General features: G+C 40.2%; 1 protein-coding gene across 1 annotated transcript in view; it reads left to right on the top strand.

Moving 5' to 3' along the window:
• ASCC3 (activating signal cointegrator 1 complex subunit 3) overlaps positions 1-23,736 on the top strand; it is a 492,957-nt gene that overhangs the window by 172,980 nt on the left and 296,241 nt on the right. The window contains exon 11 of the mRNA XM_045011487.1: positions 15,224-15,388. Coding sequence (XP_044867422.1) covers positions 15,224-15,388 — 165 coding nt within the window. The remainder of the gene's footprint in view (positions 1-15,223; positions 15,389-23,736) is intronic.

Genomic DNA, 23,736 nt, shown 5'->3' with positions numbered 1-23,736 from the left:
TACTTTGGCATGGTAGTTACCTCAGCAGGTATCCATTTGCTGCAGTATTGAGGAACATGTCAGCCTGCCTGGGGTGCAGTCCAGCAAATGTTACACAGTATTCAGGTGTGTTGGTGTGGTTACATTGCAGCTTTGGAGGCATTTGATTCTCAGAGGGGTTCAAGCTTCAGGGCTCTGGCTATAGGAATGTTATTTCTTATGCCCACCCTGTAATGCAGACTAGCAGGACAGGGTGAGAATATGAGCTAAATCTTTTATGCTTACAGTTTTCTGGAAATCTCAGAAACAGTGTGGATATCTGGGTTTACAGGCATTAGAGTCCACCAAGCCCACAAAAGAGTAGGAGAACAGCAAGTGTGTCGCCACTCGGCTTCGGGGCTGAAGTTGTCCATCTCAGTGGTTTGGGAGGAGGGCATCTTGTGGGACCAGTTCAGGCTGCTTCTGGGCTACCTGATGGGTGAATCACATACATGTATGTTATTCTTTTAGGGGAGAGCAATCTTAGAGTTTGTGCTGGAGTGAATTTGAGAGTCAGAATTTAGCAGGAATGTATGTTGGATTACTGTAGTGGCTGGGTACCAAGTGTGCTTTGGTCTAAAATGATCATAAGGTCTTGCTTGCGTGGATCAGGCCTGGAAGGTTGTGAACTGAAATGTCATCAGAGTCATCTTGGACACTGACGGTGTGGTGATCACATACATGAAAATCTGGGATGATGTTCCTGAGATTTACATGAAAGATGAGCACATTTGTCAGACATGGGAACTGATACGTGGTTGGAAGACCTTAGAGATGGGATTGATGGGAGGCAGAAATTAGCTACTGAGGTGGAGGTTGTGACCAAGCTGTTTACTGACACCCTGTGTGACTGATGTCTACCTCTGGGAGCTGGCCCCTTTGACATGGAACTCAGAAGGATAACTGATTGACCCTACTAGCCTGGAGGAAGAAGGAGAGTCCTTACGTTTTTGCAAACTGAAGTACCTTTCATATTCCTCATTCTCTGTCATACGGGAAGGGTGAGAGGATTCAGAGGTGGGCTGAATGTTAGGTATTAGTCTGAAGAGGGTCCAGCATGAAGATTGATTATTTGGTATGGAGGCCATCTAACACTAGGCTGCGACCATTTTTTCCTCCAGGAGTTTTATTAGCCCTAGTCTGCCAAATTTCTGAGGTTGTTTCTCTGGTTAGGAAAGCAGTTGAAAGATAGATGCCTGCCAAGAGACTACAGTTTGTGGATTGACTATCAGGATATTACTGTTCTGAGCAGTTGTGCTGTCCTGGAGCCATGAGCATATTATATCTATGAACGCTGAGCTCCATCATCTTGTTTATCAAGAGACAAAAGGCTGATTTTGGTTCTGAGTATTTCATGTTTCAGCTTTGCTCCTGAACTAAATTTAACTGAAAGTTTTAAAACATTTCCATTTTATGGTCATTTGTATTAATATCAAATTGCCACACGCTCTTAAACTTGCTTACCAAGACCTTTTGCATAATTCTGATCTCCATGTGTATCTGCTTTGTACGTTTCCCAATGGACAAGTTCAATCTGGAACGGTTCCTAATAATAATTGGAACACTGCTGGAAAAAAAAATTACATGGGCAGAGAGAAATGTAAGTTGACAGTAAAAATATTGACAGTTAACCCATTTCTATTCAGCTATGCCCTAATACGAAAGCCAGATTGAAATGTCTTGCATGAGTTCTAATTCATTAAGCAAATGTGACACTTTATTTTCTCGCCATTTCAGTGCTGAGAGAAATGAAGTGGTGAAATAGTGATATAAATGAATGCACTTCTCATTGTGCTGATAACTGAAGTCAAAGGATATCAGAGAATGCACAAGAAAGACATTTGAAGATTCAGTTTGAATTTTTGCAAAGGATAAGTAGCGCAGGTTTCTGATGACTCAAAATTTAGAGTTTATAATTTAATGGATGAAACATGTCATTGTCCCTGAAAGTTAATTATAAGAGAAATGCCAGTGCAGCATTTAAAACTAATTATGAATAGTAAGAGTGCTTGTTTATTATTTTAATTGAAAAGAGTAATCTGTAGTTTTAACATTTGCTAGTAGTCAACTTTTTTATTTCCGTTTGTATTTTTAATTAGCGTTTTATATTTTTTAATTTAATTTAAAGTTTAGTAGACTTACTGTTTCAGAAGCAGGCCACAGAAGTTTGTTTTTCCAGAGGAATTTTTTTCATAACTGTGCTTGCTACTTTCAAAATAAATCTAAGAAATAATCACAATTGTTGGCAAGACATTTGCCAGCAGTCTCCAGCTTCCTCAAGTATGACTATATCTTATGTAGGTTTCAGAGTAGCAGCCGTGTTAGTCTGTATCCGCAAAAAAACCAGGAGTACTTGTGGCACCTTAAAGACTAACAAATTTATTTTAGCATGAGCTTTCGTGAGCTAAAGCTCACTTCTTCGGATGCATAGAATGGAACACACAGACAGGAGATATTTATACATACAGAGAACATGAAAAGGTGGAAGTATGCATACCAACAGGCAGAGTCTAATCAATTGAGATGAGCTATCGTTAGCAGGAGGAAAAAAAACTTTTTGAAGTGATAATTAAGATGGCCCATAGAAGGTGTGAGGAGAACTTAACATAGGGAAATAGATTCAATTGGTGTAATGACCCAACCATTCCCAGTCTTTGTTTAGACCACAGTTAATAGTATCTAGTTTGCATATTAATTCAAGTTCAGCAGTTTCTCTTTCAGGAGTCTGTTTTTGAAGTTTTTTTGTTGCAAAATTGCCACCTTCAAGTCTGTCACTGAGTGGTTAGAGAGGTTGAAGTGTTCTCCCACTGGTTTTTTAATGTTATGATTCCTGTTATGTAGTTTTTTATGTTTGGGTCATCATTTAGCCATTATTTTAAAATAAGATTCAAAGACATAAAAGAGCATTGTAGTGCATGGTGAATATTTAGACATATTTCAAAAACAGGAAAAGAAAGAATAGACATCTGTTTATAATTAAAATTTCTGATAGCAAGACTATGGCTTAAAAATTAGTATGATCTCAACAGTACGAATTTAGCTTTAGCAAATTAGTTAAGTAGCTTGCATTTGTAGTATTTCACACCTTAAATTTTTAATATGCATTGCTAAATATATTTCATCACAGTTTGCTAATTAATGTTATATGGAAATACAGCTGCTAATTTTTGTGGTTGACATGGCTCATTTCAAAGGGATAACAGCTGCATCTGAAGTAGTGTCACAATTTAGTTAATAAATTATAGTTGTACATTTCTCCACCTTGAATTACCGCGGAGGTCCTTAAAGTCCACATTTACCAACTGCTAGCACAAAGTAGTATCTGAATAATTAATAAATAAATAATTCTAAACATAATATCTATGCTTAGATATTACTGCATGGTAAATGTTGAGATAGCACAGACTTTCTTGTGGCATATGACTCTTCAGAATCAGTTTTAGAAGTACTAGCAATTGATAAAACCTAGTGTACTCCAGAGGCAAATAACATTGCACCGGAACAATATCTGGAGGTGCTCTAGGGATAATTGTCTCTGGGAAACATGACTAAGTGGTACGGGTATTGGCAGCCTTTGGCACACGGCTCACCAGGGTAAGCACCCTAGCTGGCTGGGCCAGTTTGTTTACCTGCCACATCCTCAGGTTTGGCCGATCGCTGCTCCTGCTCTCCACGGTTTGCCGTCCCAGGCCAATGGGGGCTGTGGAAAGTGGCACAGGCTGAGAGATGTGCTGGCCACCGCTTCCTGCAGCCCCCATTGGCCTGGAGCGGCGAACCACTAATAGTGGGAGCCGCAATCGGCCGAACCTGCGGACATGGCAGGTAAACAAACCGGCCTGGCCCGCCAGGGTAAGCACCCTCGTGAGCCGCGTGCCAAAGGTTGCCAATCCCTGAAGTAGTATCAGGAGATAGTGAGGGGAAGAGTGAAGATTTTCAAAAGCGGCTAGTGATTTTGGGTGCCTTAATTTTGTGGTGTCTAGCTTGAGAAATCTTAAAGGGGCCTGATTTTTCAGAGATGCCGAGTCCTTTCCCTCTGGAAACCCAGTCCACTTTACAATGGCTCAGGTTAAGCAGTCATGGCAGAGGTGCTTAATGATTTCTTTGTTTCGGTTTTCACCAAGAAGGTTGGTTGCGAATGGACGTCTAACATAGTGAATGCCTGTGAAAATGAGGTAGGATCAGAGTCTAAAATAGGAAAAGAACGAGTCAAAAATTACTTAGACAAATTAGATGTCTTCAAATCACTAGGGCCTGATGAAATGCATCCTAGAATACTCAAGGAGCTGACTGAGGAGATATCTGAGCCATTAGCAACTATCTTTGAAAAGTCATGGAAGACAGGAGACATTCCAGAAGACTGGAGAAGGGCAAATATAGTGCCCATCTATAAAAAGAGAAATAAGGACAACCCAGGAAACTACGGACCAGTCAGTTTAACTTCTGTACCTGGAAGGATAATGGAGCAAATAATTAAGCAATCAGTTTGCAAAAACTAGTGATTTTTGTTGCCTCAGTTTATCATAGAATCATAGAACTGGAAGTGACCTTGAAAGGTCATCTAGTCCAGTCCCCTGGACTCAAGGCAGGACTAAGTATTATCTAGACCATTCCTGACAGGTGTTTGTCCAACCTGCTCTTAAAAATCCCCAATGATGGAGATTCCACAACCACTCTGACAGTTAGGAAGTTTTTCCTAATGTCCAACCTAACCCGCCCTTGCTGCAGTTTAAGCCCATTGCTTCTTGTCCTGTCCTCAGAGATTAAGAACAATAATTGTTCTCCCTCCTCCTTATAACAACCTTTTATGCACTTGAAAATTGTTATCATGTACCTCTCTAGTCTTCTCTTCTCTGAACTAAAGAACCCCAGTTTTTTCCAATCTTCCGTTATAGGTCATGTTTTCTAGACCTTTCATCATTTTTGTTGCTCTTCTCTGGACTCTCTCCAATTTGTCCACATCCTTCCTGAAATGTGGTGTGCAGAACTGGACATAGTACAGCAGTGGAATAGTGCGAAACAATTACTTTTCATGTCTTGCTTACAACACTCCTTCAACAGCATTACACTGTTGACTCATATTTAGCTTTTGGTCCACTATGACCTCCAGATCCCTTTCCGCAGTACTCCTTCTTAGGCAGTTTGTGTATGTGCAACTGATTGTTCCTTCCTAAGCGGAATACTTTTGCATTTGTCCTTATTGAATTTCATCCTATTTACTTTAGACCATTTCTCCAATTTGTCCAGAGCATTTTGAATTTTAATCCTATCCTCCAAAGCACTTGCAACCTCTCCCAGCTTAGTATTGTCCGCAAACTTTATAAATGTACTCTGTGCCATTATCTAAATCATTGATGAAGATATTAAACAGAACCAGACCCATAACTGATCCTTGCAGGACCCCACTCGTTGTGCCCTTCCAGAATGACTCTGAACCACTGATAACTACTCTCTGGGAACGGATTTCCAACCAGTTTTGCACCCACCTTATAGTAGGTCCATCTAGGTTGTACAGTAACTCCTCACTTAACGTCCTCCCACTTAATGTTGTGTCAGAGTTACATGGCTACTGCATTAGGGAACATGCTCTTTTAAAGTTGTGGAATGCTCCCTTATAACGTTGTTTGGTTGCCTGCTCTGTCCACTGCTTGTAAGATTCTGTGGAAGAGCAGCGACTTTACAAGGGAGCATTGCACAAGTTCCTCTTCTCTGCTTCCTCCACCTCCCTCTCAGCGCTTCCCCCATCGCCAAACAGGTGTTTGGCAGCACTTAGGATTTTCGCAGGGGGCCGAAGCGGGGATGCAGCGTGCTCCGGAGAGAAGGTGGAGTGGGGGTGGGATGAGGTGGGCCTGGAGTGGAGCGAGGACTGGAAGAGACGGGCCTGGAGCAGCCCCCGGCAGAGTCGGAGCCTGTTCTTCTCCGGGGAAGCTGCTGCTGCTGCTGCTGCGAAGGTATTTCCTAGCGTCCTTGCCTGCAGCAGGCTGTGCCTGTGTGAGGTAAGCCAGGGGCACTTCCCAACCACAGTACAATACAGTACTATACTGTGTATAATGCCTTTTGTCTGCCCTCCCTCCCAAATTTCCTTGGAACCTAACCCCCCACATTTACATTAAATCTTATGGGAGAATTGGATTCGTTTAACATTGTTTTACTTAAGATTGCATTTTTCAGGAACATAACTACAACATTAAGTGAGGAATCACTATATTTCCCTAATTTGTTCATGAGAAGGTCATGTGAGACAGTATCAAAAGCTTTACTAAAGTCAACATATACCACGTCTACCACTTCCCCCAATCCACAAGGCTTGTTACCCTGTCAGAGAAAGCTATCAAGTTGGTTTGACGTGATTTGTTTTTGACAAATCCATGCTGACTGTTACTTATCACCTTATTATCTTCTAGATGTTTTGTTGATTTTATTTAAATTTAATGGAAGGATAATCAAGAACAGGTCAGTAACCAAGATTTTCAAAAGAGCAGACTTTGAAAATTTAAGGAAGTAGGCATTGAGATCATCTGGATTGACTTAAATGTGGAGGAGGCTTGGAATTTCTTTAAGTTAAAGATGCAAGGACTATCCATATTTTGCATCCCAAGGAAGGAGGGAAAAACATGTAGGGAAGGGCTCCTTCTAACTGGAAGAATAACCACTTAAAAAAGCAGCAAAGAGTCCTGTGGCACCTTATAGACTAACACACATATTGGAGCATGAGCTTTTGTGGGTGAATACCCACTTCGTCGCATGCATCCGACGAAGTGGGTATTCACCCACGAAAGCTCATGCTCCAATATGTATGTTAGTCTATAAGGTGCCACAGGACTCTTTGCTGCTTTTACAGATCCAGACTAACACGGCTACCCCTCTGATACTTGATACTTCAAAAAGGATATTAGGAGTAAACAGAGGGCCCACAAAAAATGGAAGAAGGTATTTATCTGCAAAGAAAGCTATATCTTGGAGACCAGAAATTTTTGGGATAAGTGAGTATTGCCAAAAGTCAAGCTGAGTTGCATCTTACAAAGGATATTAAAAAAAAAAAGAAAGAGAGAACACGATGAAAAGTGAGGATGCTAAGCAGCAAGGATGGGTTAGAGATTTAGGATAATCTGGGTATGGCTCAGAAAGTAAAGAAATACTTTCCTCAGTTAAGGATGCTAATGTCAAACATGGGGGGTAAAAATAGGAGTGTATCAGAATGAGTGTATAAAAATGGAAATGACTACATCTGTCATGGAAGTGAAACTCAGACCTTAATGTGCTCAAATTGGGGATACCAGATAATCTCCATCCCAGAATACTGAAAGAACTGGTGCATGAAATTGCAAATCTGGTAGAAAGGATTTTTAATATATTTAACAAAATGTTGATGGTACTGTATGATTGGTGAATAGTAAACATAGTACTTATATTTAATAAAGGTGGGGGGAAAGGATCCAGGAAACTACAGACCCATTAGTATGACCTGAATAGTATGCAAAGCTTTAGAACAAATTCTGAAGGAAAGAATAGCTAAGGAAATGGAGCTAATTGGAAAACAGGATAAAATGCAATGTGGGTTTCCCAAAAACAGATTGTGCAAAACTAACCTGATATCTTTCTTTGATAAGATAACTGGTTTTTTTTAGCCGAGGGACATGGAGTAGATCTATTCTATCTGAACTTTAGTAAAGCATTTGATATAATACTATGTGGGAAATTATTAGGTAAACTGGAGAAGAATAGGATTAGTATAGTATGACAAAATTCCTCCTCTACCTTAGTGGATCCTGCGCTTATTGGCGGATTTGCTCACCTCAGTGATCTTCCCCTCTGGTGGAACCCACAGTCTGGGTCAACTCCTCCTGTGTCTGATCAGGAGTTGGGAGGTTTGGGGGGGAACCTGGGCCCGCCCTCTACTCCGGATTCCAGCCCAGGGCCCTGTGGATCGCAGCTGTCTATAGTGCTTCCTGTAACAGCTGCATGACAGCTACAACTCCCTGGGCTACTTCCCCATGGCCTCCTCCAAACACCTTCTTTATCCTCACCACAGGACCTTCCTCCTGCTGTCTGATAATGCTTGTACTCCTCAATCCTCCAGCAGCACACCCTCTCACTCTCAGCTCCTTGCACATCTTGCTCCCAGCTCCTCACACGCGAATCTCACTGACTAACTGGGAGGCTTTTAACTAGTTCCAGCCAGCCCTTGATTGGCTTCAGGTGGCCCAATCAATGTAGCTATCTCCACTGCCTTCTAGAAAGATCTTAATTGGCCCCAGGTGTCTTGATTAACTTGGAGCAACTGCCATTTGGTTACCATGGTACTAGGGATTTGGTTAGCCTGGGGCTAACATACCTGTTCCTTACTACTTTACTGTAGCCATCTGGCCTTGCCCCATCACAATAGGAATTGTAAAGTGGATAAGGAACTGAATAATGTGGAGACAATGGGTTGTGCCAAAAGGAAAATTGAGTTGGAGGAAGGTTACTAATGGACTTCCTCAATGATCAGCCTTGGGACTGATGATATTTAATATTTTCATTAACAATCTTGGCACATAAAAGAAGGTGTGTGTTAATGAAATATGCTAATGACTCAAAGTTGGGGGGCATCATCAATACAAAGAAGAATCAGAGTATAACCAGGACGAACTGGATGACCTCGAGGACTGGAAAAATAGAAATGAGATGAAATTTAATAATAGAAATGCATTCCTAGCAATCCATGGGCTCTTGCTTTGTTGACTCAAAGTTTGTGGATCTCCCATATCTATGGATCTACATAATAAACCATGCTTTGAAGTTAACCTTCTCATCTGAAGTTCTAAGGCTTCAGTCCTGATGGGCCATCTAGTTAGAGACATACATAGTACATTTAGTTACAGACATCAAGACAATTTAGTTTCCATGAACAATGTGACAGCGAGGAACAATACTTCATTAGCTAATATGCAGTTTACACATCAAATAAATTCACATCTAAACCCTAAACATCCTTTGACCTAGGGTCAATAAAGTAGAAAGAGATTAATCACAGGAAACAGATAGGTGAAGACAATAACCTTATCATGTAACTAGCTGTCATGCATTTAAAGCAAATGTAATTACCGGGCACATGCCATATACAGATAATGTGATAACATTGCTTTTTGTTCTATTCTAACAAATGAATTGGTAAACTTAACACTTCCTTGGGGTTGTGATCTGAGCTGGTTAGCTGTCAGCACCACAGCTAGGATGTGCAACAGTTGAGAATGGCCTGTGGTTATACAGGAGATCAGACTAGATGATTATAATGGTCCTTTCTAGTCTTAAAAGCTATGAATCTGTCATCTCTGTTACACCAATTCAGTCAGAATATGACAAGGGCACTGAAGCTACATATACTTTTAGGTTATCACTCTTTGCTTCAGGGAGAAGCTCTACATCCTTTACAAGGTACATTTGCCCAGCATCGTGGCTCACATTCGGGGAGAATTGAACTTTCACGTTGACTAGCTCTGCAGAAATAGTGTCCCAGATACTGTAATTTGATATTGTGGATAAATGTTGACTTTTTAATGGTGTTATTGTGAAGGAAAATACAATGCACACTAAATAAGAATACAGTATATGCTTTAGAATTCAGAAGACGATCACTTAAAACTCACTAGCAAACTCAGACCTGTCACCAAGAGGAATGACTGTTCACATTTTAAGTTTAGGGAAATAACTCAATATCTCAGTTACCATTATCTGTTAACTGTTGGAAGCTGACTTTTTATTAGAACTCATTTAACAAAGACCAGTCTCTTTAACAAAGCGAACTCCACTTCCTGTAATCGCATGTTCTTCCAGCAATATTGTTGATCTAGCTCAGATTCCTGAGTTAATTATTTGTGAAGATATTTTGTGGTTCGTGAAGATCCTTGGAATCCGAGTCTAGTGATCTGAGAAGGCCTACAAGAGTGAATTGGTGAAAAATCAATAATTTTTGTTTGAGTGGTAGCCATGTTAGTCTGTATCAGCAAAAAGAACCAGGAGTACTTGTGACACCTTAGAGACTAACAAATTTATTTGAGCATAAGCTTTCATGGGCTAAATCCCACTTCATCGGATGCATGCTCTGGAAAATACAGTAGGAAGATGTATATACACAGAGAACATGAAAAAATAGGTGAAAAAACAGACTCCAACGAGAAACTGCAGAATTGGAATTAATTTGCAAACTGGACACCATTAAATTAGACTTGAATAAAGACTGAGTGGATGGGTCATTACACAAAGTAAAAACTATTTTCCCATGCTAATTTGTTTCCCCTACTGTTGCTCACGCCTTCTTGTCAACTGTTGGAAATGGGCCATCCTGATTATCACTACAAAAGTTTTTCTCCTGCTGATAATAGCCCACCTTAATTGTCAGAGGGGTAGCCGTGTTAGTCTGGATCTGTAAAAGCAGCAAAGAGTCCTGTGGCACCTTATAGACTAACGGACGTATTGGAGCATGAGCTTTCGTGGGTGAATACCCACTTCGTCGGATGCATATAGTGGAAATTTCCAGAGGCAGGTATAAATATGCAAGCAAGAATCAGACTAGAGATAACGAGGTTAGTTCAATCAGGGAGGATGAGGCCCTCTTCTATCAGCTGAGGTGTGAACACCAAGGGAGGAGAAACTGCTTTTGTAGTTGGCAAGCCATTCACAGTCTTTGTTTAATCCTGAGCTGATGGTGTCAAATTTGCAGATGAACTGAAGCTCAGCAGTTTCTCTTTGAAGTCTGGTCCTGAAGTTTTTTTGCTGCAGGATGGCTACCTTTAAATCTGCTATTGTGTGTCCAGGGAGATTGAAGTGTTCTCCTACAGGTTTTTGTGTATTGCCATTCCTAATATCTGATTTGTGTCCATTATCCTTTTACGTAGCTCCACCTTAATTGATTACTCTTTTTATAGTTGGTATGGCAACGCCCATTTTTTCATAAGTGTATTCTCTGTCTCATAATCCATGAGAATATCAAATAGAACTGGATCCAAATTAGATCTGATGAAGTGGGTTTTAGCCCACAAAAGTTTATGCTTAAATAAATTTGTTAGTCTCTAAGGTTCCACAAGTACTCAATAATTTTTGTAGCTTTCCTAGCTGAGTAGAGAGGTTGAAAGGAAGAATTTATTATGAGAGCTAGGGAAAGATGTTCAAGAAGCTGTGGAAGAAAGAGGTGAGGGGAAATTGGGAGGAACAATCTCTGAAGCAGGCCTCAACATTTTGGGAAGAGGGAGCAAAATTATTGTGGATCCCAGCCCAACTTAATCTTAATCTACCCTTACAAATCTCGCTGAAAAAAGAAACATTAGAGAGTAATGAGAACATTTGGTATATCTTCCTTGTTTGTATCTAGGAAGTGAAGTACTAATTTTTAATAATAGCAAGCAGGCTATTTCTTCCGTTACTGTAGGGTATTTCAATTATTATAAAAGTGGACAAGACTGAATCTGGCATTCTGTCACAGAATTTAGGAAAAATCTTGCAAAAATGGATTGCTAGGAGTCTTACTGTAAAATCTTTTCTTAGATTACATCAAAATTTTATAGGATGCAAGTAGCTGCTACGTGAGCTTTTCTAGAGACTTTTGCTATTCTTACATTCACTCTGCAGACACTGTCATCTGCAGAGATGATTGTCAATTTATTCTTCATGATGTTTCAGTTCTGAGCTTCTGAAAAGCTGAGATTCAAAACTGCATCCAGTTTTGAAAAGTAGTTTTTTTAATTTTGGGTTTTTTTGTTTTTTTTACAAGAACCTGTAAGGAAATTGCAGAATGTTGGTTTTTTTTTTTCTTGCAAGACCTTAGGGTTAATTCTAATGTCTGGTGTAAAGCACTGATTCTTTAAACACAAAACACTAAAGTGAATGTGGCTTTTTTTCCCCCCAGTTCAAAGTTGAGAAGGATTGTTTTGCTATATGTACTGATTTTTTTTCTTTTAGATGTAAATGAATGAATGTGTCCTTAAAAGTTCGTCTTCTGTTTTTACTATAGCTACATTTTATATCAAAACTCAAACTAGACTGACTCGGTATCCACTCTCCAAACATATCTTTTTGAGAAAACCATGTATTCAAAGAGGATTTAGCTTTTAATCATAGATTGAATTTTGTAACTTGTAGATAAATGTTTCACAAACATATGATATATTCATAATATAGGATACCCATTTTTATGGCAACCCTATTATGCAAATTCTGGGTAGGTTGAGACTGGCAAGGGGGTATGGATCTTACCTTCTAGATCACTGGCGGAAATCTGGCCCACAGCAATAGTAAGCGAAAGCAATCCCCAACTACTCAGTGGCATATATAAAATAATTAGTGGCGTCTTAGAGGACAAGTGTATACGTTACTAAAACCCCATCACAAATTGACAATCTTATTACGGTCATAGGAAAGGGAGCAAATTTTCAAATACTCTGCAGACTGAATTATCTATTTGAGAGAATCCTTCCTGGTCACGGGCAAGATAGAAAAATAGTCACTTCTGTTCATTTTCTTTCACTAAATAGCAGTACAATCACTAATTAAAAAAAAAAATCCTGAGCCTGTGTTAACATTGTCAAGTTAATCAAAGAATCCTTATGCCCCATTGTTCACAAAAACAAGAAGAGCAGTCTTAACTTTATTCATATGATTTATAGAGAACAACTTTCTAGTTGCTTAACTCTTGTAATACAGTCTCAGTGAAATATCTAGGCATGAACTGTAATTATTCTCTTTAGTTTACAAGTTGCTTTTCAAATATAATGGTATTACTGTAAGCTTTATTTCAATAGTTAAAAATTGCTTTTCTATTGAACCTAAGGAAAGAGAGGCAGGTAAGGTTTCTACATGTCCTTGAAGTCTGAGATTTATGACTATCAGGGCAATGATTTATCAAAATCAAAAATAAACAACAAATGACCGTCCTTAACTCACAGTAAGGTGACCAGGTGTCCGTTTTTTTGACCGAAACACTTGGTCAAAAAGGGACCTAGGTGGCTCCAGTCAGCACCGCTGACTGAGCCATTAAAAGTCCGGTTGGTGGTACTGCTGGGCTAAGGCATGCTAGTCCCTACGTGTCCTGGGGCACCGCACTGCACTCCAGAAGCGACCAGCAGGTCCGGGTCCCAGGTGGGGGAATGGGGCAGGAAGCTCCATGCGCTGCCCCCACCCCGAGCACCAGCTCCACACTCCCATTGGCCAGCTCAACCCACAGCCCCCTCCCACTTTCTGAATCCCCCTGAACTTGGAGCCGCCTCCTGCACCCCAAATCTGTCATTCCTGGCTTCTCACCAGAGCCTGTACCCTCAGCTCAGAGCCTGTACCCCTTCCCACACCCCAACCCACTGCCTCATCCCACAGCCCCCTCCCACATTCCGAATCTGACAGCCCCACCCTCCAGCCTGGAGCCCCTTCCTGCACCCCAAACCCTTCATCCCCAGATCCCAAAGCCGGAGCCCTCACCCCCTCCCCTACCCCAGCCCAGTGAAAGTGAGTGAGGGTGGGGGAGAGTGAGCCACTGAGGGAGGGGGAATGTACTGAGAAGGGGTGTGGCTTCAGAGAAGGGGTGGGGCCTCGGGGAAGGGGCGGGGCTAGGGTGTTTGGTTTTGTGCGGTTAGAAAGTTGGCAATCCTAACTCACAGCCATAAATGCCTGGCAGTAAACACCCAAAAAGTTACCATTGTTTGCCAGTATTCACTGTTGAGGGGTATATGAGACATCCATTTGCTCCATACTTAAAGCAGAGAATAGCTATAATATTGTTGGAAAATATCTTTAATGGTGGCCGCTGTATCTGCAATTTGCAATTTAAAGATGTTGCTTCTTATAGTTATGGCATAAAGCTGTAACCCCTGGTGTCTGACAGGGTTATCAGATGGTGTGCAGAGCGGCGAAGATATCTTTACTGATTTTTATGCTTATTCTATATACATCGGCTTACCTGCTTGATGATATTCTGTCTGGCTACATATATTGAATTAAAAGGGGCAGTTAGGAAGTGCAAGAAGTAAACAAAACAATGGTAGACGTAAGACATCTGGGGTAAACAACTTCAAGACCGTGAAGATAACAGTAGCTGGGCCATTAATTTGGAAGATGCTGTTTCCAGGCACCAGCAAAGTTACTCAGCCTTGGCCAGAGCCTAGAGATCGAAATAACTATAAACCATTAAAAGTATCCCCTTGGTGAAAGATAGGGTGGGTGGGTCAGCAGCTGCTCAGGAGGTGAGGATGGAGAGAGAAACAGGATATTGGCAGACACACAGTAAGAGGTAGAGAGAATGCTGCAGGGCTGTCTCTCTCCCATACCAAAGATTGAAGTGTCTAGGCTAAGTAGAAATCACCAAAACTTGCAAGGAAAGGATAACGTTTAGGTAAGATGGAGGAGATGGGGGAGGATATGTGTGATGAGAGAGACACACGCACTACACTTTCATTATTTTATTTTTTAATTTTTTAAAACTTTTTTTGCTTGTTATGTAATAAATAAACAATAAGCTGGTTTTGGAAAAACTGTCTTTAGCCACTGGTCACAGCTCCTGAAGGAAAATCTCGTGCAGGGGCCAAGCCCAACTGGATCTGTTAGAGGAGCCATAGTTGGTGAATAGGGGAGCTGCAACCCAGAAATCCAGATCTGAGTGGTTGAACAGTGGGGTTCTACATTGGAGAGAGGTAAAGGAAGAAAATCCTATCACCTGAGGAGTACCCTCAAGAGGGGCTGCAAAGGGCTCTGAAGTGCCCTGTAACTGTGACAGGTGGTGAAAATTGGAAGCATGCTATTATTTTATTTATCACTTGTATCATTCAGTGAGACTTAGTGTATGTCTACAGTGCAGTTAGATGTCCATGCCAGCTGACTTGGGCTTGCATGGCTCAGGCTAAAGGGCTGGTTAATTGCAGTATAGATATTCAGGCTGGGACTGGAGACTGGGCTCAGGGACCCTATGAAAGGGGAGGGTCTTAGAGGTCAGGCTTCAGCCCGAGCCTGAACATCCGCACCTCAATTAAACAGCCTGTTAGCCCAAACCCTGCAAACCTGAGTCAGCTGGCACAGGCCAGTCCTGGGGTTTTAATTGCAGTGTATGCATACTCTTAGTCTCCTAAGTCACTTAAATGCTTTTGAAAATTTCACCCGTGGTGTTAGATTGATAGAATTGTTGGTTTTGGATGTAGTTGGCACGGATTTTCCTTTGTGGATGCTTAGGATTCTTTTTACTGTTTGACAGATGCTCGTGACCACTCCAGAGAAATGGGATGTAGTGACAAGAAAGAGTGTTGGGGATGTAGCACTCTCTCAGCTTGTAAAGCTCCTGATTCTTGATGAAGTACATCTCTTGCATGAAGACAGAGGACCAGTGCTAGAGAGTTTAGTGGCACGCACCTTACGTCAGGTAAGAGTAAGAATCTTCACATTGACTTTCAGAAATAATTCAAGAATAAAGAGAATTCAGAGGTAAGAAATAAAGCATTTTAAAATATTACCTCATGGTACTTTGGCAGCATGTAATTCTTTTAGTTGTAATAAATGCTACAGTACCAAGGAAGCAGATGTATATTTCATTTTTGTCTAGCAATCTGACTTCCCTTATTGTATCAAATTAAATGATTGGGAAGGGATGTCAAATTATGTCACGTAAATATTATTTGTACTACTTTTGGCTACCAGTCTATTGGGAAAATCAGAGTGTTTTTCATAATTAAATAAATATTATATGTGAATAACATTTTTAGAATTAATGCTTCAATAATGAATTATTAGTGTCTTAGCTTAGCCAGAACTATGAATGGGAACTTACATTTTACTGGGATTTTTCAATACAAAGTGAAATCTGCTGATATGATACTGTTTGTGGCAAAGCATGAATGCAGAGTAGTAGATTGAAACTAAGAAGATGTATAGTACTGCTAGAAAAGCATTATGTAAAGGAGTAGTAGAAGCATAATATGTGATACTCTGACTGGTATTTTCTAAATACCAGAGGGGGGAATGGAGAGCATAGAAAAATACCAGATTCTCGTGATCCAGTACAAATAGATTCAGAGATGGACAATGAATATGATTAGAGCCATGGGATAGGATTCCATATGAAGAGAAATTTGAAATTTAGGACTGTTCAATTTAGAGAGGAAGTGAATAAGAAGGACATGATAAAGTAATGAATGATATAATGAAGATAAAATGGAGTTCCTATTTATCTTTTTTATAATACAAGAACAAAGGTAACCTACAATGAAATTATCTGGCAAAACAATTAAAATAGATAAAAGGAAATATTGTTGTGCTCAACACATTGATCTGTGGGGTCAAAAAGGATTAGACATTTCTTTGAACAATTAGCGCATCCACAAGTACACTGTATAGGACAACTGTTTTAGAAGGACTTATAAACTCTCACGCTTCGTGGCTGAAGCCAACCATTAACCAGCAGGGGCTAAAAAGAAACTTCCTTATAGGCAGGTTATTCCATAAGAGCCAACTGAAGGTTGCTTGCATGTTCTTCTGAAATATCTGTTTCTGGTCACTGAGGACCAGGATACTGGACAAAATGGACCACTGGTTAGCTCTAATATGGTAATACTGATGTCCCTGTGTAAATGCAATATAATTATTACCATTGCTACTGCTGCTACAAAATGTTGGAAAACTCTACTTTGTGCTAAGATCCCTTGTCTTAATATAGCTTTAACCTTCCAAATCAGTGGATTTTTGATCAGTTCTGTGCAATTTTGCTTAGTTTTTTTTTCTTTTGGGGGAGGTATTGTTTGTTATCCCAGATCTCTTATGAAAAGGACCTGATATTCTAGTATTGATTTCTCTATTTCTAGTGTAGAAGATCAGCATCTACATACTTTTTTTTGTTCCTATGAGACTTGCAGCATCATTTTTTCATAGCACAAAGATATTTTGTTTCACATTAATATCACTGGAATTTTAAGACAATCAAAACTGAACTCAAATCACTGTTGGACTTCAGCTCATTTTGTATCCAGTAAATATGCAATTAAATAACCCTCCCCCCACCCAAAAAAAACAAACAAACAAACAGGAAAAATCTTAAACCAAAAACAAACAGAAGAAGAAAACACCACCAACAACCATAGTTCAGCAGAAATTGAGCCCTCATGAATTGCCATTTGCTTTCATAATGGCAAGAAGAAGGAAAAAATGGAGAGGACTGCAAATCTTTATAACAGAATTTGCAAAATTGTGGGGAAGGGAAGAAAAATGAATATCAAAATATTGAGCTAGAAGGAAACCTCACTATGATAGACACATTCCAGAAAAGAAGGATAATCAACAGAGAGAAAACAAAACTGTGTAAACAGAACTATTTAAAAAAGATTGGAAGGTAAGCGATAGAAACAAAAAAAGATCAAAACATTTAAGAATAATGAGCCCTCCAGAGGTGAAGGACAAACAAGCTGCATCTGTTTTGAACAAAAGCTGCCTAATATTCTTAAAATGGAAGCAAAAATTTGAGTTTGCAATCTGCTTTTTATAAAATTAAAGAGTTCATTGCTGCACAAGGAGCTACAAAGGAAGAAATGCCTATTGTTTCCATTTATATTTTGCTTTAGACAGATTAAAGCAGGTTACTGCCATTGCCTTCCTTTTGGTTAGGATTTCACCCTAAAAATTATGGAATAGTTGTCTCAAGACAATCCTATATCTCTTATGCCAAAACTCTGTTTTATTTAAAACAAACGTAAAAAAGACTGTCTTTTTAAGAAAGAGAGACTGATGTGGACTTGAAAACAATGAGACAAGAATGCCAATATGGAACCTACAACTTTATTAACTAACAGGGACTTTTCTCCTCCCCACAACACATGCACAAACACATAGACTCTGTCTCTGTCTCTCTCTCATTACCGGCAGGGCCATTCCAGTGCAGGGCACTAATGGCCCAAGGTTCTACAAACTTGTGGATGATATGAGGGCAGTGCCTCCTCTACACCTCCAGACCTGGGACCCAGAGTACCAGCCCTACTTTCCTTCACGCAGGAAGTAAGAGAGATGAGATGACAGGAGCCATGTGCTGTGTGACAGATGATTAATGCCGCCTCAGCATGCGATGTGATGCTCTGGGCCCATGCCCACACAGCATATTGGAGAAATATAGTCTAGACGAACTGTGACTGAAAACACCCCTGTATTCACACCCTAGACACTATTGTACTAATCCTTGTACAAAATATGCCTTGTAAGGTATCATTTGAAAATTAAGAACTCACTGGTCAATAATATCATGGTGAAATGTATGTAGCAACATTATATGTAAAGTTATTAAATCCCCTTGTATGACGATCTGATGACATGTTCAGAACCATACAGCCCTGCCCAGGCAGAAGTGTCCTGAATGAAGAAATCTGTGTTTACCTCAATTTACATATAAGCAATAAACAGGGTCCTCAAGACAGCAGAGAGAGGAGATGGCAGGAGACAAAGCAAACTTGCATTTCATCAAACACGAGTGAGAAGAACGAACATGGAGCCTCCTTCTCTACCAAACTCCATTTCACCTTCTTTACTGTTGGAATAAATTTTGCTGAGAGACCTAATTCTTGGTGAAAGAAATGACAGAGGAGAAATATTCATATAATTTTGTAAGAAACATGACCCCATTATTTGCAATATTTATTTTCAACAAAAAAGCATCAGGCATACATGAAAATCAGCAATAGGTAACATTTATGCCCTTAATGGGTATCAAAAGAACTATGAAGCATAGCTATATGATGGCTGCTGGTGAGTTTAATTAGTAAGTAAATGGGTAGACAGACCATTTCTTCCTCAGCTAACTCTAAGGAATTGAAAGGTACCTTAAAACGTTTTAATTTGAGTAATGTATTTAGGGATCCAGATATATAAAGATCGAGTTCCATTCCAGCCCTTCTCAAACTAATTCTGGAATGGATATTTCTTTTCATCTTAGACTGTTTAAACAATGTAATCTCTACAAACATAGCATTCATAATCATATCTAATCATGCACCAGTGTTTTGAGGGATTAATAGCAGTGCTACACACACGCGATAAGAATGGAAAGTTCAACACTGTTACTAAAATACATTCATTTTACACATGCAGATAAAAAAACATCTGCTATCCCTATAGTTGAAACAATAACTACTCATGGAACAAATCACATATAGCTTCCTAGAAAATAAGGAAACTCTTGCAGATAAATAGCCCTGTATATTGGGTTAATAAATTAGAATACTGATTACTATTTACCAATTCCTATTGAAACCTGTTTTAAAATATTTAATAATATGGTTATATATATTTTTCCTTCATGATTTTACTCTGAGGTCTTAAGGAAGAAAATGTGTATTCTAGGCATGAAATTCTAGTCTTACTATCATATGTATTACCTATTTTACATACTATTTTTGTAGCTATAACCAAGTTTCAAAAATAGGTGTGGGTTTTGCGGGGAGAGGCACACACGGGAGGCAGCAAGACATTCTCAGTGCATAGATATCAAGGAAGAAGTTGTCAAAAGTGTTCACTGATTGTTGCCAAACTTGAAACAACTTGGACCTAAGGTTCAGAGGCAGCTTCCATTGACTTAACTTGGAAATGTAAGTGATTAAGTACTTATTGTCTGAAGTTGGGTACCCAGGAATTGGGGATTGAGGTGTGAACAAAAGTAGAGGGCACTTGAAAATTTGGACCCTAATGTGTGTAGAGGTAGAAAGAGGAGGGGAAGGGATGTTAATTGTAATTTAGAAATAGGTAATGGATTTTTCTTTAGAAGTTTTAGGCCAAATCCTTTTCCCTGCTACAGCTACTTTGTGCCAGTCCATCAGCGTAGAACATCTGCAAAGCTGACTTGCCAGGCTATTGAAATATGGTGTTGGTGTGGGGGAATCCCCAGGTGGGGTACACTGGAGAGTTACAGCTGTGCCCTAAGTTACCCCTAAGGCTAGAGAGGGTGTAGAAGAGGCTTGTGGCCATGTTTGGGGGCCCCTCCTTACTCCTTACCAGGTGCGTTGGGTACCAAACCTGTGACATTGAAACACCTGAAAAAAGATAGGTATAATAAAATTGCTGACATAATCTTAGCTCTAGTAGAGTGAACAGCTCATTAATGCACATTTTGCACTTTTCAATTTTTGAAGAATGTTTTTGCAAGTGATTTAAATTGACTTTACTAAAGTTTTTTTAGTGGAAAAATTGCTTTGAGCTCTGCTGATATACTGTGGATATAACATCAAAAGAGTTCTTTGAAACTAATTTGTAGCTTTGATGTTTAAAGTTATGTAGTCTTGAGCATAACACAGATGTAAAATCAAAATGTTTAAACCTTTTTAATCAAAATTTCTACAGCTCTGTAATATCTGTTTAGCATATTGGTTTAAAAGACCAGTTGAACTGTTTTCTGAATTAGTGATGCATATTCTGAAGTACCTGGTCATCATTATCCAGAGATGTTGATGGCTTCTTGACACTTTTGCTACTTAGGGAGGTAGCTCCCTCACAAAAGACATACTGGATATTACACTAGTTCTTAGCTGAACAGTGAGAATAGCATTTGAGTTTTTGTGATTCTCCCTCCTTCCCCCAATGAATCACAAATTAAACAACTAAAATTAAATAAACTATAAAATTGTCAATAATTTAATAAAACTGAACACAAAGTACCTAGAATTGGTCAAAACAGTTTTGTGAAAGAAACTTGTCCCCTTTTTTGACACCTCTTCTCTCCCCCCCCCCCCAAAAAAATGAAGTTGAGAAAATTTTCAGCCAGCTTTAATACAATGGAAGACAAATACAAATCTCTTTAGGCAGTTTACTCTATTTACAACTATTAGGTCACAATCATCGGTTCAGACAACTGGAATAGACAGTATTTGTGATTTTAGTCATAGTAAAGGAAAATGTCAAAGATGATGCTTTTGGGTGAACATTATTCTACCTCTGATATCACATCTGTATTGTATTAATAACATTTGGAAAATTTATATTCTAACATTTATTAGGAGTTTATTAGGAGTTGGTCCTGGGGCCAGTTTTATTCAATATCTTCATTAATGATCTGGTGGATGGCGTGGACTGCACCCTCAGCAAGTTTGCAGATGACACTAAACTAGGAGGACTGGTGGATATGCTGGAGGGTAGGGATAGGATACAGAGGGACCTAGACAAATTAGAGGATTGGGCCAAAAGAAACCTGATGAGGTTCAACAAGGACAAGTGCAGATTCCTGCACTTAGGACGGAAGAATCCCATGCACTGCTACAGACTAGGGACCGAATGGCAAGGCAGCAGTTCTGCAGAAGAGGAGCTAGGGGTTACGGTGGATGAAAAGCTGAATATGAGTCAACAGTGTGCCCTTGTTGCCAAGAAGGCTAATGGCATTTTGGGTTGTATAAGTAGGGGCATTTCCAGCAGATCGAGGGATGTGATCATTCCCCTCTACTCAGCACTGGTGAGGCCTCATTTGGAGTACTGTGTCCAGTTTTGGGCCCCACACTACAAGAAGGATGTGGAAAAATTGGAAAGAGTCCAGCGGAGGGCAACAAAAATGATTAGGGGGCTGGAGGACATAACTTTTGAGGAGAGGCTGAGGGAACTGGGATTGTTTAGTCTGCAGAAGAGAAGAATAGGGGGGATTTGATAGCTGCTTTCAACTACCTCATGGGTTCTCAGACTTTTGTACTGGTGACCCCTTTCACATACCAAGGCTCAGAGTGCGACCCCCCCCCATAGACATTAAAAACACTCTTTTATATATTTAACACCATTATAAATGCTGGAGGCAAAGCGGGCTTTGGGGTGGAGGCTGACAGCTCATGACCCCCGAGGGGTCTCGACCCCCAGTTTGAGAACCCTTGAACTACCTGAAAGGGGGCTCCAAAGAGGATGGATCTAGACTGTTCTCAGTGGTAGCAGATGGTGGAACAAAGAGTAATGGTCTCAAGGTGCAGTAGGGGAGGTTTAGGTTGGATATTAGGAAAAACATTTTCACTGGGTGAGTGATGAAGCACTGGAATGGGTTACCGAGGAAGGTGGTGGAATCTCCTTCCTTAGAGGTTTTTAAGGTCAGGCTTGACAAAGCCCTGGGCGGGATGATTTTAGTTGGGGATTGGTCCTGCTTTGAGCAGGGGGTTGGACTAGATGACCTCCTGATATCCCTTCCAACCCTGATATTCTGTGATTCTCTAACAGGCAGGCAGGCTCCCTATTTGACTCCCTTGACTCTCAGGAGCACCTGTGATTTTTAGATGTTAGGTAGTACTTGCCGTGTTTTTTCCCCACAGAAAAAAGGGAAATAAGATTCCTAAATCCTGCAGAGTGAGCATATCCTTAAAACATAAATTTCCTTGGTTTTAATAAAGCCAGCTGAACACCCTCCCCCCCGCCCCACACACACACCCAAAATTCTATTGTGGTATCATATTTATACCCACATGGGCTATCAGCAAGGCTGAAACCTTGAGATTCACCACTTAGAACACTGCTATTTGAGTTAATGAAGTAATGATAGCAGTAGTAAATTATGTTTGTGTGGACCATTGTTAGAGTAGGATGAGACACATTGCCCAGGGGTTTCACTAATATTTACTGAGAGTAGAAGAATGGTGATACACAGCAATCTCTGGTTCTGGAGGGGAGTGTGTTATAGTGGTCACAGACCTTTCTGCGTGTATCCCATAAGTTTGACCCATTCTGCCCCATCCTCTCCAACCTGTCCTTGTCCCAGTCTCTCTCCTCCACCACTAGCTTACCTTATCCCAGTTACCCCTTCTCCCCATGCCATTTTTTCATCTCAAACCCAGTCTCTTTGCCTACAATTAATATAAGACCACCCAGCCTGGGAAATCCTCCTTTCCCTTTGTCATAGGTCTCACCCCCACTTAGAGCTGTTGGGTTCCAATATGGGGACCTGCATGGACTCCTCTAAACTAAAATCCTAGTTTAGATCTGGTAAAAGTTGCCACCACCCAATAATGTACGTGTATTGGGACACAGACCTTCCCCAAAATCCTTGGGGATCCCAAGAGCCCCAAATCCCTGGAGTTCTTACACCTAGGAGAAATAAACCATTCCCCCCTTCTTCCTCCCCCCTCCCTTTTCCTAGGAGAGATACCGGGATTCAACTACAGAGGGATGCCTTCCTCCTCCCTCCTCCCCTTTCCCTGAGAATTCACCCAAGGAAAGATCAACCTAGTCCTTAACAGAAAAGATTTATTAAAGAATAAAAAAAGTAAACTATCTCTGTAATACCAAGATGGAACAATACACAGGGTCTAAACTTATCAATCTCTGGAGAGAATCCCCCTCCTTTCTTTCTCAGTAAAAGCAATAACAGCAACAGAAATAAAGAATTTCCTTCAGCAAACACACAATTGCAAATGTAGAAATCAAATTATAAGACTAATCCGCCTTTCTAATTAATACTCACTATTGGATAGTAGGAACTACTCCAGGAGAACTTGGAGACATGTCTGGCCTCTCTTAGATCCAAAGAGAGAACAGAGCAAACAAGGAACACAGACAAAGGCTTCCCTCCACAGAGATTTGAAATTATCCTGTCCCTTGATTGGTCCTCTGGTCAGGTGTTTCTCAGGTTACTGAGCTTGTTAACCCTTTCCAGGTAAAAGAGACCTTAACCCTGATCTGTTTATTTATGACACCCTTTTTGAATATTGCTCCATTAGCAATCTTCCAGTCTTCTGGAATATTCTTGCTATTCTAAGAAAAGAAGGAACACAAGCTAGAATAGAG

Source organism: Mauremys mutica, chromosome 3 (genome assembly GCF_020497125.1).
Source record: "Mauremys mutica isolate MM-2020 ecotype Southern chromosome 3, ASM2049712v1, whole genome shotgun sequence".
Classification (NCBI taxonomy): domain Eukaryota; kingdom Metazoa; phylum Chordata; order Testudines; family Geoemydidae; genus Mauremys; species Mauremys mutica.
This window is presented reverse-complemented; position numbering and strand designations above follow the sequence as displayed.